At 37.1% G+C, this 16,818-nt stretch overlaps 1 protein-coding gene across 1 annotated transcript in view; it reads left to right on the plus strand.

Moving 5' to 3' along the window:
* Positions 1-16,818, plus strand: part of TPRG1 (tumor protein p63 regulated 1) — a 154,611-nt gene that overhangs the window by 33,425 nt on the left and 104,368 nt on the right. Inside the window, exons 2-3 of the mRNA XM_019024886.4 lie at positions 1,938-2,156; positions 9,908-9,999. Of these exons, the coding sequence (XP_018880431.1) occupies positions 1,947-2,156; positions 9,908-9,999 (302 nt within the window). The 5' untranslated portion in view covers positions 1,938-1,946. The remainder of the gene's footprint in view (positions 1-1,937; positions 2,157-9,907; positions 10,000-16,818) is intronic.

Consider the following 16,818-nt stretch of genomic DNA (forward strand, 5'->3'; position numbering starts at 1 on the left):
TTCACTCCTATCATCCTGACACAATTGTCAATAGCACCCTTTTCATGCCAGAATATCCCAAATTAGCTAATAAATTATATGATCATACTATTTTTACCTCTTGTGAATAGCCTAGTTAATCCCAATTTCAAAAGCGGAAGCTCACTGGGGATAGGGGCTTTTTCTCACCTTCTTTTGTTTCACAGGAACCAAGGAAATTGATTAAAAACCACTTTTGTTTAAGAACAAGGAGGTGACTCCGAGAATAATATGGCATTCCTACTTTCATGGTGAAAGTGGACATGAAACTTTCTAGGTAGCATTGATAACATGCTCACTGTCAGCTTGAAATGATTTGAGTGCATATGCTAAGCTAACGTGTGTCTTCTATTTTATTTTGCTTTGCTTTATATGTACAAAATAGAAACCAAGATATTATTTTTATTTATTTTTAAACCATGTGTGATCATTACTAGCACCCACAGACATGCAAACAAAAATAAAAATCACCTCCAACACTGTCATCTAGAGATAACTATTGTTATATTTTATTTTACTTCTTTTCAGGCTCTCTTTTTAGACATTTTTAAATCTGTTATACCATACATGTGTGCCTGCATATACATATGCAGGTACATTTCCTTCCTTCTTTCCTTCCTTCCTTTCTTCTGTCTTTCTTTCTTTCTTTCTTTTTCTTTCTTTCTTTCCTTCTTTCTTTCTTCTCTTTTTTCCTTCTTCCTTTCCTTCTTTATCTTTCTTCTCTTTCTTTCTAAATTATTTTAACAAATTGGAATAATATTATTTATAATATTTTGTAACTTACTTTTTTCCATTTATAATATATTTTGGATATGTTTCTGTGATAAAAATATACACTCACACTTTCAATGATAGCATTGTATTTACGGTACAACATATTTTATTTAGTCAACTTCTTACTGATGGATACTTATTTTATTTTATTTTTTGGTGTTAGACTCAATGTTGCATGAATGTCTAATGTTTTTATGTACAGTGTTGTATGAGACATAAAGTGGTGTGTTTTTCTTTTATATATAACCTGGTATATTTTTCTATTAGATGCAGTGTTGTGATGAACAAATTTTTTTTTTTTTTGAGACAGGGTCTTGCTCTGTTGCCTAGCCTGGAGTGCAGTGGCATGATCTTGACTCACTGCAACTTCCACTTCCTGTGCTCAGGTGATCCTCCCACCTCAGCCTACTGAGTAGCTGAGACTATGGGCACATGCCGCCATGTCTGGCTAATTTTTGTATTTTTTGTAGAGACTGGGTTTCGCCACGTTGCCCAGGCTGGTCTCAAACTCCTGAGCACAAGGGATCTACCAGCCTTGGACTCCTAGAATGCTGGAATTACAGGCATGAGTCACCATGCCCAGCTGAACAACCGTGTGTGTGTGTGTGTGTGCGTGTGCACGTGTATGCATGTGCGTGTGTGTGAGTCTTTGGGTATTTGTCTAAATTATTTCCTTAGAATAAATTTTTAGAATTCGAATTTTTCAGTTAAAAACATGTTCAGTTCTAAGTGCTCTTATGCTCTATTATGACTCAAGAAGCACACAAGAAAATGCATTATCATTGCTTTTAACTCTTAAATAAGCTTGCAGTCTGGTGAATTTTCAACCAAAAATGCTATGCAATTTTGAAGAGAAATTGTCTGGTAATTATTTTATATAGCTCTTCTCTTGTTCAGGTTCCTGTCTCCTGGGATTAAACTCCTTTTCTCTGTCCGGAGAGTCTCTCCTTCACTCCTCTGGTAAATGACCTTGCAGGATTGTGGATGGTATTTAGACGTCTGTGTTATGAAGCTGTATCCACAACATGAAGGATGTTTTTAAGTTTCAGGAATTCCGTTTGCTCATCATATTCTGTTTTGCCATAGCTAGGACACAGGTACAGAGGTAACATTTTTTCAATGAGATTTTTCTGCCCTTGGTTTAGGCTGAAGAAATGTCAACAATTGGGAGTTTTGAAGGATTCCAGGCTGTGTCTCTGAAGCAAGAGGGAGATGACCAACCCTCTGAGACTGACCACCTATCGATGGAGGAAGAGGACCCGATGCCAAGACAGATTTCAAGGCAGTCAAGTGTGACCGAATCAACTCTTTACCCCAATCCTTATCATCAGCCTTATATCTCACGGAAGTACTTTGCTACACGGGTAAATTTATTGGTTCTCTTAAATACTATATAAAAATTCACCACAAGACATCTTAAAATCCTTCTGTGTATCACATATTTACTGTGTGTACTCACATTTGTCTCATGTAATCGTCATAATAATCATGAAGTAGGTATCCTTATCCCTATTTAAAGATGAAGGATCTGAACTTTAGAGAATTTACAGATCTATTTTTGATTCCACAGATAGTATTAAGGAGAAGTGTGTCCTCCAGCTTCCTTCTTTGGTTCCTCAGTTTGTGTTTATGCTAAACCTGATCTCAAAGAACTAATATTCCATAAAGAGAGAACCATAGCAGCTAGAATACAAAGCTGTTAATCCAGTGAGGGTATTCATTGTTTGTGTGGAAAAGATAAGGATAATGGAGTGGAGAGGGTTGCTAAGAACGCACTGACTCTCTAAAGTTTACAATGGGATGCTCATATTACAACGAGGGAGCAGGTAGCTTTAAATCTCAAACCTACAGCTACCAACTGGAGCTGAGCTCTCTTACCTGTGCAATGGAGCTGGGAAAGTAAATGGATGGGTAAGTAAGCAGGAGGGAGCTTGTATACCTGGATGTTAAAAAAGCAACATTTTTAACTTTTAGCATTTGAATCAAGTGGAGAGTGCTTCATAGGTTTCTAGTACCTTTCCCTCTTGAGCTCTTCTTCCTACTTATAGAGCCTCTTTCCAATCCTTCAACATTCTTATTAGCACAGTCATGGTTAGCTTAGAGGTTACAATCAATTGGGGGCAAAATCAGGGAGTTTACACTATGGCAACAGAGAACATCTCATTTTCATGTGTACGTGGGAGATCTTTTTGGAAAAAAAATGTATTTCAACTCATTCTCATAAAAAATTGGGGCCAGGGTTTTGTGACTTTTCCAAAGCTTTAATTAATAAATCCTGATTTGGTTGCTTTCAAAAGATATCTTTGGTTTAGGTAAAGTTTTAACTAAAGCAACTTAATGAGTGGGTGTGTGTGCCTGTGTGAGTCTGTGTTTAAACACTGCATATACTCTTATGTGCAAGATGCTTTAGTAGGTGCTATACTATATGTGTGTTTGTGTGAGTGTTTCTGCATATGTAGAGCATATGGTTTGTTTTCCGAAGTATGTGAACTTTATTGAATATGCAAAGTTAAGCTGTGTGATATAGCTGCAAAGGAAATCAAAGCATCTCTTGGAGTTGTGCTATCTTTGATATTGATGATGTCAGGGTTTGATGATAGAAGAACACACTGCGATATAGAATAAAGATTTGTTGCTGGGAGCTGATGCAATTATGAGAGCTGGCTGAGACTATGGAAAGTTGTTTTCTCTGAATCTGGTGTTGGGCCTGAAGTTAGAATAGGCCAATCAGTTGGCAGTTGTGAAGAGGAAATAGGGAAAAAGGAATAGGAAAAAATTGCATGGACAAACTGGAATTTCTGGTGACAATGTTTCACTTATGAGGAAAAACTGGAACCTATGTCTGTCTCCCACCAAGTCTAACCTTGATGGTGTGAGGTCACTTTTAGAAGCCAGTGCTTTCATTACTGAGCTGCACACTTAACTAGCCCAGGGAGAGGAAAGTCTTAGAAAAAAAGCCTGACTGTGATGGAAGGAGACGCAGGTACAGGGGCTACCCCTTGCCATTAAGTAAACCAGGATATCAGTTGCCATGAACATGAGTTGTCACAGTGCATGGTGACCTGCACTGATCTTCAACAGGGAAAACGACTTATGTTTCAATTCTGCCTTTTGAATATTACACAGGTGTCTCTTGTTGCCTGCCCTAATTTGGAAACACACACAAAAAAGCAATTCTGGAAAATGTAGTTTCAGCTCAGCTAAATTGACAGAGTCCAAATCCACTACACATGATGATTGTATTGGTGTTGCACCATGTAGCTTATACAGCAAACTCACATCCTTTATCTGTTTGATTCCCCAGAGCAATACTGGGAGGCAGGCAGGCAGGAGAGGGCTTAACTTCCGTGTTTTAAAGATGAACATATTGAAGTTTGAGAAAAATGAAGTGACCTGTCCAAATCATATAATGTTAGTGGAAGGGCCGCAGCTAGATTCCGGGTCTTGATTCTGGAACTTCTTTCTCCAAGTCCAATGCTTTTCTGACCACGCACAATAGAATTTATGGCTCCTTTATAAGTGTTTTCAATGACTGATTCCAATCAATGCGAAGAATATCTTTTTCATTAGGTGTATCGAAAACAATCTTAAGTTCTCAAAAGCTTGTGAGGGAAAAATCTTCTAATTATTAGTGTATCTAAAGTAAACCTGAAGACTCTAGGAACCAATAGGGAGATTTTCCCAAGATACTCAGTGTTTGCCCTCCTTCAGACCAACAGACATAGTATGAAGAGCTCTTATTGCCATGTGAGTAACATAAATGTGCATTCACACACGTGAGAACAATGAAAATACAACTGTTGGCTTAACTGAAGTTTATAATGATAAACTTAAAAAAAAAAAGATCCAGCTTTGCTAGCTTATGAACCACAAGTCTGCTAATGGGTGGTAGTTGAAAAAAACTGGAGAGAAATGTGTGTGTGGTGTGTGTGTGTGCATGTTGGGGGGAGGGTATTGGATGTATATGCATATATTTCCTCATCTACAAAGTATAGATAAAACACCATTTTTATATAGAAATTTAAATAAGCTAACTTTATAAAAGTTCTTAGTAGAGTGCATAGCACATCTATCAACATTTTATAAATGACATCTCATTGTTGTTATAAATGCTTTCTCTTTTTTCTTGACTTTACATCCATTTTTCTGTAATTGGTAATAGGAAACAACATGAAGATGCCCATGACCTCATCATGACCTTCAGGGTAAGATATAAATGTAGACGTGTAGGGTCTGCAGCAGTAAAAAGGAAGCTAACTCATTTTCTCAAGGGATAATTCAATAAGATCAAGAGTCTCAAAGATTGAAATCTATGAAAGAGTCATGATAAAATATGACTTCTTAAAGCTGAAATGAAATCTACAGATGATATAGTCGGATGACTCTCAATCTTTACTATGCAAAACATTATATTCCAGATTTCCACAAAGTCTCTGGTGATACTGATGCTCTCTGTCCTGAGACCACATTTTGAGCACGAGTGAGCTAATCCACACACTTGTTCTCAAAGGAAAATAAGGCCAAGAGAAGGGGGAGTCGCTTGCTCAATGTCAAGGTAGATAGTGATCACTGACTTGCCCAAGAGGCTAGCAAGTGGCAAAGCTAGGGCTCGAACTAGTTTTCCAATTTATAATTAGATTCAATTAAAAAGAAATCAACTTATCATGTAGTAAGAACTTAAAGTATATATGTTGTAAATTCAGAAGGGTAGTCATTGAGTGGAGGGATTACTTGGTCAGGTATTTTCTATTATTGAAATGTTTTAAAATTATTGCACAAGAGGTGGTTTATTCATGAAAAATTAGAAAATGTAAATAAGCAAAGTAAAATAAAGATTATCACTGCCCAAATTTAACTAAAATGTATTAAATCTGCTCTTATATATTTAGGTGCATATTCTTTTTTCTTTTACTTATATATACACAATTCTTGTGTAAAAATGGGATTATATGCCAACCATTATTTCCCATTTCAATAACATACTTCCATAATCTAATTTTTAATAGTTTCATAATATCCAACTATGGGAATATACTATAATTTATTTAACTTTTGTTGTATATGTAGTTTTCTTCCTGTTTAAATGTTTTAAACTAGAAAGGAAAGTTACTCATTGGCTCCCTGAGGCAGGATATTGCTCAATTTCTCCAGTGCCAGGAGTAAGCAGCCGATGCCATAATCAGAAAGAAGTTCAATTATATGAATTACAAATTAGATTTACAAAGAGGTGACTGACACATAAATTAATTATTGACCAACAAGTCAATTTTAGCATCATAACCTCATATATTAGACCACATCAGTCAATACCGGATCATAAAAAAAAGTATATCTGGCCCCTTAAACGTCTTGTATTCTTTATGGGTCACTCTGGGATGTTACTTCCTTTCCTCAGTCTTCCAACCTATTATTTATTTTCTGAAACTGTGTGCCTCTGACTTAGCTTAGGAGCTCCCAGCTAGAAGGGTCTTGAGGAATATTGAATCCAGAATCCAACCTTTGATGCACACAAATGAGGTATGACTTGGTGCCAAGGTCAACAAGCAACCTCTGGGCCATGCAAGAACTAGAAGACAGGCCTGGAACCCAGGACCCTCAATGCTTGCCACCACATCCCACTGCCTCTGACCTTGGAAAATGAATGAAAAGTCACAGAAACAAAGATCCAAACTACTTGCCATCAGTGTGCTTGGATAACCTTTTCCTTTGGTTTCAGTTCATCTGCTATTATTGCTTAGACATATCTAAAAAAAGGCCTAGTGCCTTCTCTGAACAAAAGTACCCCTCAAGGCTAATAACTAGAGGTATATTATGATAATCTTCTTGGTTGTAGAGACTGATATTCAAAAGCAACTTCTTATGAAAGGAACAATACTTAGTCCACATGGGGAAAGATATTTTTAAACTCTCTGTAGGACTCTATATTTGCAGATACCTTATCAGAAAGTTGAAAGCGATTTGGGATGGGGAATTATCTCTAAATTTATACTCGAGAATGTAAATTACATACAAACTAATGGGACTAAAACTATTTGATCTTTTAATATTTAATTAATGGTTCCTCGTGGCGTTTTTATAGTCTGTGTTCTATTGTGAGCAACGAGACTTTAATAAGCAGGTTCAGGACTTTCCATTGTGTAGCAAGATGTCATTGCTTCCATGACACTAATTTGGCTTTCATACTCTCTCTCTTTCTCTCTCCTCTTGCTATAGGGTTCCCTGTGTCTTGCTTTCACATTGGGAACAAATAAGTATATTAGTTGTATTGTTATTGCCTGTGTGGGCTTCTTTCGGGTGTAGAAAATAGTTATCTCACTGGGCAAAAGGTTTCTTGACTCCCTCCAACCCTGAAATCCTGTGAAGATTGTGAAAAAGATGATTGTTTTTTTCTTTATGAGAGCAGAGGACTAACCACAATGAGATACGATATATTCCCTTCATTTTCAGGTAAAGACAAATTTGCTTGGACTTTAAAAATCACATCTGATTTAGAGCTGACTTTCTTACTTTATGTGTTCATTGCAAAGTGACTGCAGTCTGGACATGACAAGAGAGACCCAAGTGTCTGAGTCTGCAGAGACATGCTTTTCTATACCACTCCTGTTTAGCTAAGGAGCTCGTTACATGGAGAAAAACTAGCACAGACATGGACATTGTTTGTGTGACAACTGGCCCCAGGCTAGTCTAGCTCAAGGAAATGTAAGGAAACAAACACATATGTTTTCAAAATTCCCCCAGTAGGTTTGCTTTGACTAAAACTATTCAGTGCTAGACTGTAAAAGACAATATTGCCTGTTATGCTGTGTCAGATGATGTGTACATATTATTCCACTGTATTTCCCTGTTTGTCTTAGGCTGCATGATGTCTCAGAGCTGATTATTCAATTACAGTAAACATTTGATCCCCAAATTCTGGTATAACTATTTTCCTTCTATCTAATATCAGCCATAATGAGAATGATGATAAAGATTTTTATTAATCAGTATTTACCATTTTATATATAATAATATAATATATATAGTGTTTTGTAGCATGACTCAGTTACAGTTATTATCTTCTTCATCTAATAAATGAGCAAACTGATGTACAGAATGACAAAATGGTGTATAATGGATCCTCATAAGAAAGGCTGAGATTTATACCTTGATGTCCCAGACACAAGTCAATGTATTTATACTTTCATATTATATTTGGCACTAAATGACTAAAGTTAACTTATTATAGTAACTATAATAGTAAGATGGGGGAGAGTACAATTCTGTATCTGGGTATATTTTCCTTCTGTGTTCTATAAGGGCTTGACCTACATTTTTACCAAAGATAAGAACAGCACAGTGAGAAGACTGATAGAACTCCAGAGGCTACCAATTCATTCTGTAAAGAACATGCTTTATTTTTTGTGTCTGACTTCTGAAAAGGTATACAGCAAAACATCACCTTCATCTTCTGTCTTCATCACATTCGTTACTACCCATAGGGAACCAATGTTAATAGTTTCTATATATCCTTTAAGAGTTACTTTAGGCATATAGAAGCAAACATAAATTCTGTTTTTATTCCCTCTCCTCCTTTTTATGCAGAAAATGGCATATTTTACCTTCTCTTCTGTTCATTTTTTTCTTTCATTTGATAATACCTGTAAAAATCTTTCCATATTAACACAATTTTCTTCACACTTTTTATAACTTCATCATATTGTATTGTATGAATGTATCCTATAATATATATCCCTAGTCCTTTATTGAGATATGTTTGCGGTTTTTTTCCAGAAATTTTTGCTATCCAAAAATAAGGCTGCAAAGAACACTTTATAGATATGTCATTTTGTATATATGCAAAAATTTCTTTAGTATAATTTCACAGAAGTGAAAAATATGGATCAAAGGATAGATCATTTTTCATTTTGATAGGCTTTGCCAATTATTTTCCATAAGCGAGGCAAATAAGGTTTTAAAAATTCTACATGATTATACTCATCTTCACATATCCTTGGCAAAGTGCCTGGCATAAAAGCATTCAATAAAATGCTTATTTTAGGATTATTTCATTACTCTTTACTTAACAATTTTTTCTTCTGAAAAATATTAGTCTCACTACTCAGTTATATTTGTTGAGACCAAAATTATGTGAATACAGGAAGAGAGACCCAAAAAAATACCCATGTTGAGTCATTAAAGAAAGTATTATTTTTGAGAGGACAAGTGGGACTGGAAGAGTCAGACTGCATCACAAGGAGCGGAGGTTGAGTGTAGGGAAAATTGTCATAGAATCCTAGGCAACTCCCCTCCAGAGTCATCTATTCCTGCCAGTGGGGTCACTGGAGGTGACTGATGTTGGCACAACCTTCTCTGTCGAAGTACATTTGAGCAGTGGTTCTCTTAGTACAGCCTCCACACCACCAGCAGCACCCAAGAACTTGTTAGAAATGCAAATTCTCCGGTCCCACCCTGGTGCAGCTGAATAAAAAACTCTGGGTAGACTCCCAGAAATCTATGTTTTAACACATACTTTAGGTGATTCTGACGGGCATTGAAATTTGAGAGTCATTGAGCTAAAGAGTCTATGAACTTACTAGAACAGATGACAATCAATCTTTAAGCTAAGGTTGGGCCTGTAAGTAGTAACACCTGTTTGGGGAAGGATGCAGAAAATGAGGTGAGGAGACTGAAAGAGTGTATCTCCATGAGTCAGCTAAAATTTATTGTCAGAGCATTGGAAGAAGGCTATGTTGTTTTTTATTGACATGTGCTCTAGGAAGAGAAAAAAGGTTTAATTTAAAAATGTACAGATTCCTAAAGGCTTTGAACTTTATAATGCTTGTTTGGGAAAACTGTTCTTCTGAAAGTGGCTGTCTTCATTTATATAATTAAATCTGAGTAAGATTATAGAAGATGGGGCCTAGACCACTTTTTCTCCACCCAAGGAGAAAAGCTTACCAGAGTTCAATAGTAAGTTTTCTGGAAGGCAGTTAGGCATACAGGCATACAGGCAACTGCATAAACTATATCCTTTGTGACCAGCTTTCCGGAGGAGCTGCTGGAATATACTAACTAATCATAAGCGCAAAGTGGGCTAAGTCTGCTCTAAACTAGGTATTTTCTCCTTTCCACACAGCCGGGGGCCATTGAGACTGCCATGGAAGACTTGAAAGGTCACGTAGCTGAGACTTCTGGAGAGACCATTCAAGGCTTCTGGCTCTTGACAAAGTGAGTAGTTACAGCTAAGTGAAGGGCCGTGGAAATACAGCGTTTTCCTTGACATCACTGTAGCAGAATAGGAGATGGACCTGTGGGAGAATTTCTCTGGTTGCTACATAAGATAAATGATTGAATTACCAGGTTAGTTACATTTTCCAGCATTCCGTGGCTGATGATACGACCAGATATGACTCCTATACCTGTTTTCTGGGCTGGTCCCCTCACTCAACCATCACTACATCTACCTTAGGTCAGGCCTGTATCTCCACTCTCAAAGACTGTTATATTGGCTTCCTAATTCTCTCATTCTAATCTCTCTTATTTAAAAGCACTCCCCCTATAAACACATTGAACTACTAATCATCTCATTCTAGGTGTCATGGAAAGAAAGTCTGGGAAAGAATATAGATAAAATCAACATATATACTTTGAATTTGATTTTATATACAATCATGAACAGAAAAACCAGGGAAATCATGAAGATAGCTAAGTCAGGTACATTTCCAGAGTTAGGATAAAAACCAAGTCGAACATTCAAGCCCTTATTGCTTCAATAACTGCCTGCATTCCCCCCAAAGATTATCTTATCCATAAGAGCTTTGCTTGCAAATACCACCACGAAGATGGTTACCTTTCTAGCCTTCTCAGAGATTCTATTGTTTGTGTGACCATCTCTTTACCCGCCAAGTAAATATTAGTAATACCATGGTCTTTATAATAAGTAAAATATCCCTATAATAAGAGAAAAGGCAATTTTTTTTTTTTTTACTATGGAAGCCTTAATATTAAATAGATAACTTGATTAGACTACCCAGTTCAGATACTTGATTAATTCAGTAAGTTCTGTTTTCTGGCCTGGTAACTTGATCACAAAAGGGTTCAACAGAGAAGCTCTGTGATTCCTATACCTTGAGTAAATAATCATTAATCTTTAACTGCTGGGCAGGATGTCTTGTTAGACTAAGTTTCAGGAGGGCAACACTTGAATGTTTTACCATCCAGGCCAGCAGAACAAATTTTTCAATCAATGGAAAGTAGAACCATTATCACCTGTGAGTTCATCTGATTGCTCACCATTTTATACCATTGTTTCAAATAAATAAAAATGAACTCTTAGACACCAACTTATCTGTCAATTTTGGGTTTTTGTTTCTTCATGCATAAAATGGAGATAATAGTATGTATCTGAAGAATTCTTGAGGCCCAAATGAGATAACACTGGTAAATTACCAAAATGCCTAGCACATGGACTTTCAATAACTGTTAGTGCCCCTCTTCGTTCACAAGTGATAACTATTAGTAAGAGGCTCTTTCTTTGTAGCATCTTCCTTCATTTCTATACTATCCATCTCTGTCATTTCTGGGTTACCTCTAATGAAAAGAAAACTCTGTAATTCAGGCTTTTTCCTAATTCACTTTTACCAACACGCATTTCATTTCCCACTCCCCACTTCCCATCCATTATGATATTTGACTTCTGCAAATGAATAGTCTGCCTTGATTAGAATAGGTGTCAACATAGATTTTGGAGATCCGATCAGTAGCAAACACTTAACTAATCTGTTTCTACACTGCATCTCCCTTACAAGAAAGAATATACAAATGCGGTATTTCTAAATCTAGTCAAGGCTGTTGTTGAGTTCTCAGATAATAGAACTGGTAATTTCTTTAATCTTGCACATTTTAATTGGTTTTATTTATATAGAAATATGCTTTTTTTGTTTGCTTGATTATTTTTATTCAGTGATTATAAAGATGTGTAGACATAAATTGTCCAAAGCTAAGTCAGACTGCATGAACTATATTGAAGCTTAGCACTACAATTCTGCCTGCTTGATTTAACATCAACTACAATGATTGGTAACACCAGTAGTTTTCAGAAAAGTACAAACAGCTGTCCCCCAAAGACCCAAACTTTGAACCCAGCTTGAACCTAATAGGAAGCTCAAAAGTTGGTCAAGCCTATCTAGAAACTCATTTTACATTTCTCTTTTGTTTTGTGGTACCTATTTAAATTAACTACAACAATGAGGGATGAGTCCTGCATACACGCAATTTCTTACTATCATATTTGCTTGTTTGCTTGCAGACTTTCTTCCTTTGCACTTTGGAACCCATCCATCCCCTTTAAATCGTAGTTCCTTGGTGTTCTTTTTGGTCTTCTCTGCCAAAATCCTTTACCTCCTCTTCCCCATTAAAACCTACTTTCAGGAAAAGTTCTGATTTCAGTCATTTCTGCCATGGTGAGAATTTGACAGTTTATTTTCTTTGCTTGTTAAAAACCTCATCGTGGGTTCCGAGATGCATTATGCAATGGAAAGCGCTGCTAGTTGTAAAGACGATGGTTCAGGCATCTGGTCCAAATAAATGAGGTTCCTAGTCTAGCCACTGTTACTTTTCAAGCAGAAAAATAAGAAAAAATAGTTGTCAAAAAGAGGAGCATTCATGGAGGATTTAAATGGCCTTTCATATTTAAGCCTTTTTGTTTGTTTGTTTGAAAATTCTAGCACACCAAGGCAGGGAAAGGCAAAAACAACAACAATGAGAACACATAAACAAAAATCCCAACTCCCCCAACAGCAACCACAAAACAAAAAAACTAAAGAAAATAAACAAACATGCAGGCCCAGAAAGGTAAGAGCTTGCAATTACTCCTGGCTTCTTGCTTCCCATTTATTTAGTTCTTATGAATTATAGGAGCTGTAATATGGACCAACTGCCCTAGCCTCACCAACCACACAAGATTCTCTCCTTTTTTTTTGAGATGGAGTCTCGTTCTGTCACCCAGGCTGGAGTGCAGTGGCGCAATCTCGGCTCACTGCAAGCTCTGCCTCCCGGGGTTCACACCATTCTCCTGCCTCACCCTTCTGAGTAGCTGGGACTACAGGCACCTGCCACCACACCCGGCTAATTTTTTGTGTTTTTTTTTTAGTAGAGACGGGGTTTCACCCTGTTGGCCAGGGTGGCCTCGATCTCCTAACCTCATGATCTGCCCAACTCGGCCTCCCAAAGTGCTAGGATTACAGGCGTGAGCCATCGCGCCCGGCCGAGATTCTCTTTTATGTATGACAAAAATGACTGAGCTTCGTGCACATTAACTTTTAGCTCATTCCATGGAGATGGGACACTCCTGGCTGCTTGTCTAGCAATGGGGCTGCCTGTCTAGCATGCCTGGCTTTGGAACAAGGATTCCCATTTCAGAATGATGAGAGTAAAAGCCCTTTTACTGTGTATAGCACATTACAAATGATTTTCACGTCTGTGAACTTACGTTAGCTTCACAACTTTGTTGGTTTTATGATTCCTGTTTTATAAACGAGAAATGTGGGCTGGAGAACATGAAGTGCCCAAATGAAGAACATATAAGTGACAGAGCAAGGAAAATAGACTGCACTTCTGCATTGGTCTTGAGGCTTATTGGGTTCTAATTCTTTCCAAAGAGGCAGGTGTGAGTTGATTGATGAACTCAGCTCAGTCTTTAGTCATATTTGATCAAACTCCTAGAAATAGTTTGATGTAGGAGGGCAAGGTGGGAATTGTCAAGAGAAGAGACTGGGCCTTTTCATCATGTTAAAGAACTTAGATTCTATCCCATACGTGATGGGGAGGCACTGAAGGGTTGAGAAAGTGCAATCAATTTCCATTTTATAAAGATCACTATTGGCCCTCAACCTTTCATCTAAAATTGTTGGGACTAGATGTGAATGAGAAATGAGAATTTTTCAGATTTTAGAAGAATAAAACAATGCATATGTTGTTTATTTCACTAACATTAAGTTGGTAAAGCCATTTTCCAAGGAGTAGTACTCAAATTAATTCAGGTAAGCTGCTTTGTGATTCTCTAAATTGATATGGGCACATTATTCAGTAAAATCAGAAAAATAAGTTTGCAGGCACTTGGGAAGAGAAGACAAAGAAAATAAACAGAGAGTCCAAGAGGGGCACTGGAGAGATGTAGCCCTAAACCTCAGCTAGATCCCAGTTTAGCTGACACCATTAAGAGAATTCTAATGAATCTCCGATTAGGATTCAGGCCTCCAGGCCAGCTCATCCAGGACTGTTATGTACATCTATAAAGACAGGATAGTGTTTATTTCCACCTTGCAGTTTCCTATTACCTTTCTTATTGGCCCTTCTGAAAAAAAAAAAAAAAGATTATTTAAAAAAAACTATGTGTATGCTTTTAGAATGGATCCATTAAGCCAGCACCAAGGAGAACATCTTGACTCTTTATGGAATTTCAAAAAGTATGATATGATGGCAATAAAGTGGCTCTTCAGCAGAATGTACTTGAGGTGTCTTTGTCTACAATGGTTAAAGAGACAGGAGGAGACAGCATCTTCCCTCCACACACGTTAGCGTGAAGTGGTGGTGGGCGATTGTTGTTCTTATTCTTCTTATTCCTCATTGAGAGTAGTTGCCTAAGGTATCTAAAAACCGGTAATTCTTGTTCTTCATCTTTATAAAAGATACTTAAAATATGTTTCATGATTCCCCCAACTCCACCTGGTGTCTATCCCAGGGCTTCGGTGCAATTAATATGTGAAATCGGACTGTCCATGTGGAACGTATAGACAGTAGAATCAAAGTGAAGTTGAAGAGTCAGCCTGATGTCATAGAGAAAGCACTGAATTCACAATCAGAAGGTCTGGCTTTGGATCCTGGATCTACTACTTGCTATCAGTAAAGCTGGGTGAACTTGGTTAGGGTTTGTCTTTTTAATTTTTTTAATTGGTGAATTTGTTGTAATATGTCCTGTTTTGTGTTAAGGTTTGCTTTAATATGCCCCTGTTTTAATAGTTTTTCCTCTGTTGTGCAAAGACTCCCCATTTAATAGGTCCTTTAGTTCATTAGATATTTACTATTCTTGAAAGAAGCACAACCACGTTTAATTTTTGATATATATATATATATAATATATAATTCCAGCTTATTTTTATGTATTCTTGCCAAAAATTGTTACATATTAACAATGACGTTTACTGAGCACTTATAAAATGCACCAAATGTTTTGATGTCCATGCATTTGTCATTATGAATACAAATGCATATAATTATTTTTAACTTTTATTTTAAGTTCAGTGGTACAAGTGCAGGTTTGTTACATAGGTAAACTTGTGTCATGGGGATTTGTTGTACAGGTTATTCAATCACTCAGGTACTAAGCCCAGTACTCATTAATCATTTTTCCTGATCCTTTCCCTCCTCCCACCTTCTACCTTCAGGTAGGCCCCAGTGTGTGTTGTTCCCCTCTATGTGTCCATGTGTTCTCATCATTTAGCTCCCACTTATAAGTCAGAACATGGGGTATTTGGTTTTCTGTTCCTGTATTAGTTTGCTATGGATAATGACCTCCAAATCCAACTCCATCTATGTCCCTGCAAAGGACATGATCTCATTCTTTTTTTTGTCTGCATAGTATTCCATGGTGTATATGTACCACATTTTCTTTATCCAGTCTATTATTAATGGAAATTTAGGTTGATTCTATCTCTTTGCTATTTTGAAAACTGCAAATGTATATAACATTTATGATCTTCTCTAATTGGAACTTCTCTCAGTTTTGTCCTTATATTTTTCCTGATTACCATATAGTTTTTATAAAGTTACTCAATCATTCACCTGTTATCAGATAATTACTCTCCAAACTGTCAATGACACACAAATGTAAGGGTTTATTATGATTCTTTCAAAACTGAATATCCAAGTAAGAAATATCTATCAGTGGGGCAGAGTAAGACTTTATGATTGGAAAGATAAATGAAACTATACGAAGCATCCCCATTTATTTTTGGCTATTTCTATAATAATAATATTTCTATAGCACTTTATAGTTTAAAAAGTCTCTTCTTCATTTAGATTAATCTTCACAGTAACAGTCTGAGGTAGGAAACATTACCTTCAGTTTATAAATGAGAGAATCTAGGCTCAGAAGAGTAGCACAGCTCTAAAGTTGCGGAAATAAGGCTCCAACCTGGTATGTTGTCCTCACTTTTGCCATAATAGCCCTTCCACTGTTGTGCAAAGATTCCACACGTGCCTCAGTATTATATTGTAACCTTCAATGGACAAGGGTTGCCTCTTTCATATTTGGCATTCCCTGAAGAGCATGCTGGATCTCCTCTGGCAAAAACTTATTTGAAAAACAGAGAAATGCTGTCTCTTGGATTTGGTGCAGTAAGTGGAAGTGTGAAGGGCATCTATGCTTAATTTAGAAAGATACTGCAGAAGAAAGGGCTCTATTAGATCTTTAAATAAAAAGAAGGGCAGCCTGGGAGACAAAGGAACATTGAAGAATAGGTGATCAGGGACTGTTTTCCAGGCACAGGGTTGCCTCTTTTAAGTATCCTGGTCCCCAAAGTGACACTGTGTGTGATCGCTTTCACACCTACTATCCTATGCAATTCTCAAACAGACCCATGGGAGAAGGCAGGGAGGAACTGTTGGCTTTATTTTACAGATGAAGAAACCTAGAGATTAAATGACCTGCCGAAGGACAACCACTTATTAAGGGTCACAGGAGGGCTTGACTTCATGACACCTCTCTCCCAGGCTAGTTGTCTTCTCATTACACTGCTCTTGCTGCCTTTTGTGATTTTTTTTTTTTTCATCTCCCAACACAGTGATCACTGCAGTTCAAATTGGTTAAATAATCTTTGTGCCTGTGTCTGTTTTCTTTGTTGATTGTCTTTTGTTTGCAGGGAAGAGGATCAGGGGTTCATTGGGCAGGTTCAGGGACCTTTTCCTCTCCAGATCTTTCTCTGGTTTTTGCTGTTCATTTGACTTTATTTAGTCTTTGACCAGGAACAACAAAAAAGTCAAATGCCT

This window comes from Gorilla gorilla, chromosome 2 (assembly GCF_029281585.2).
Source record: "Gorilla gorilla gorilla isolate KB3781 chromosome 2, NHGRI_mGorGor1-v2.1_pri, whole genome shotgun sequence".
Classification (NCBI taxonomy): Eukaryota; Metazoa; Chordata; class Mammalia; order Primates; family Hominidae; genus Gorilla; species Gorilla gorilla.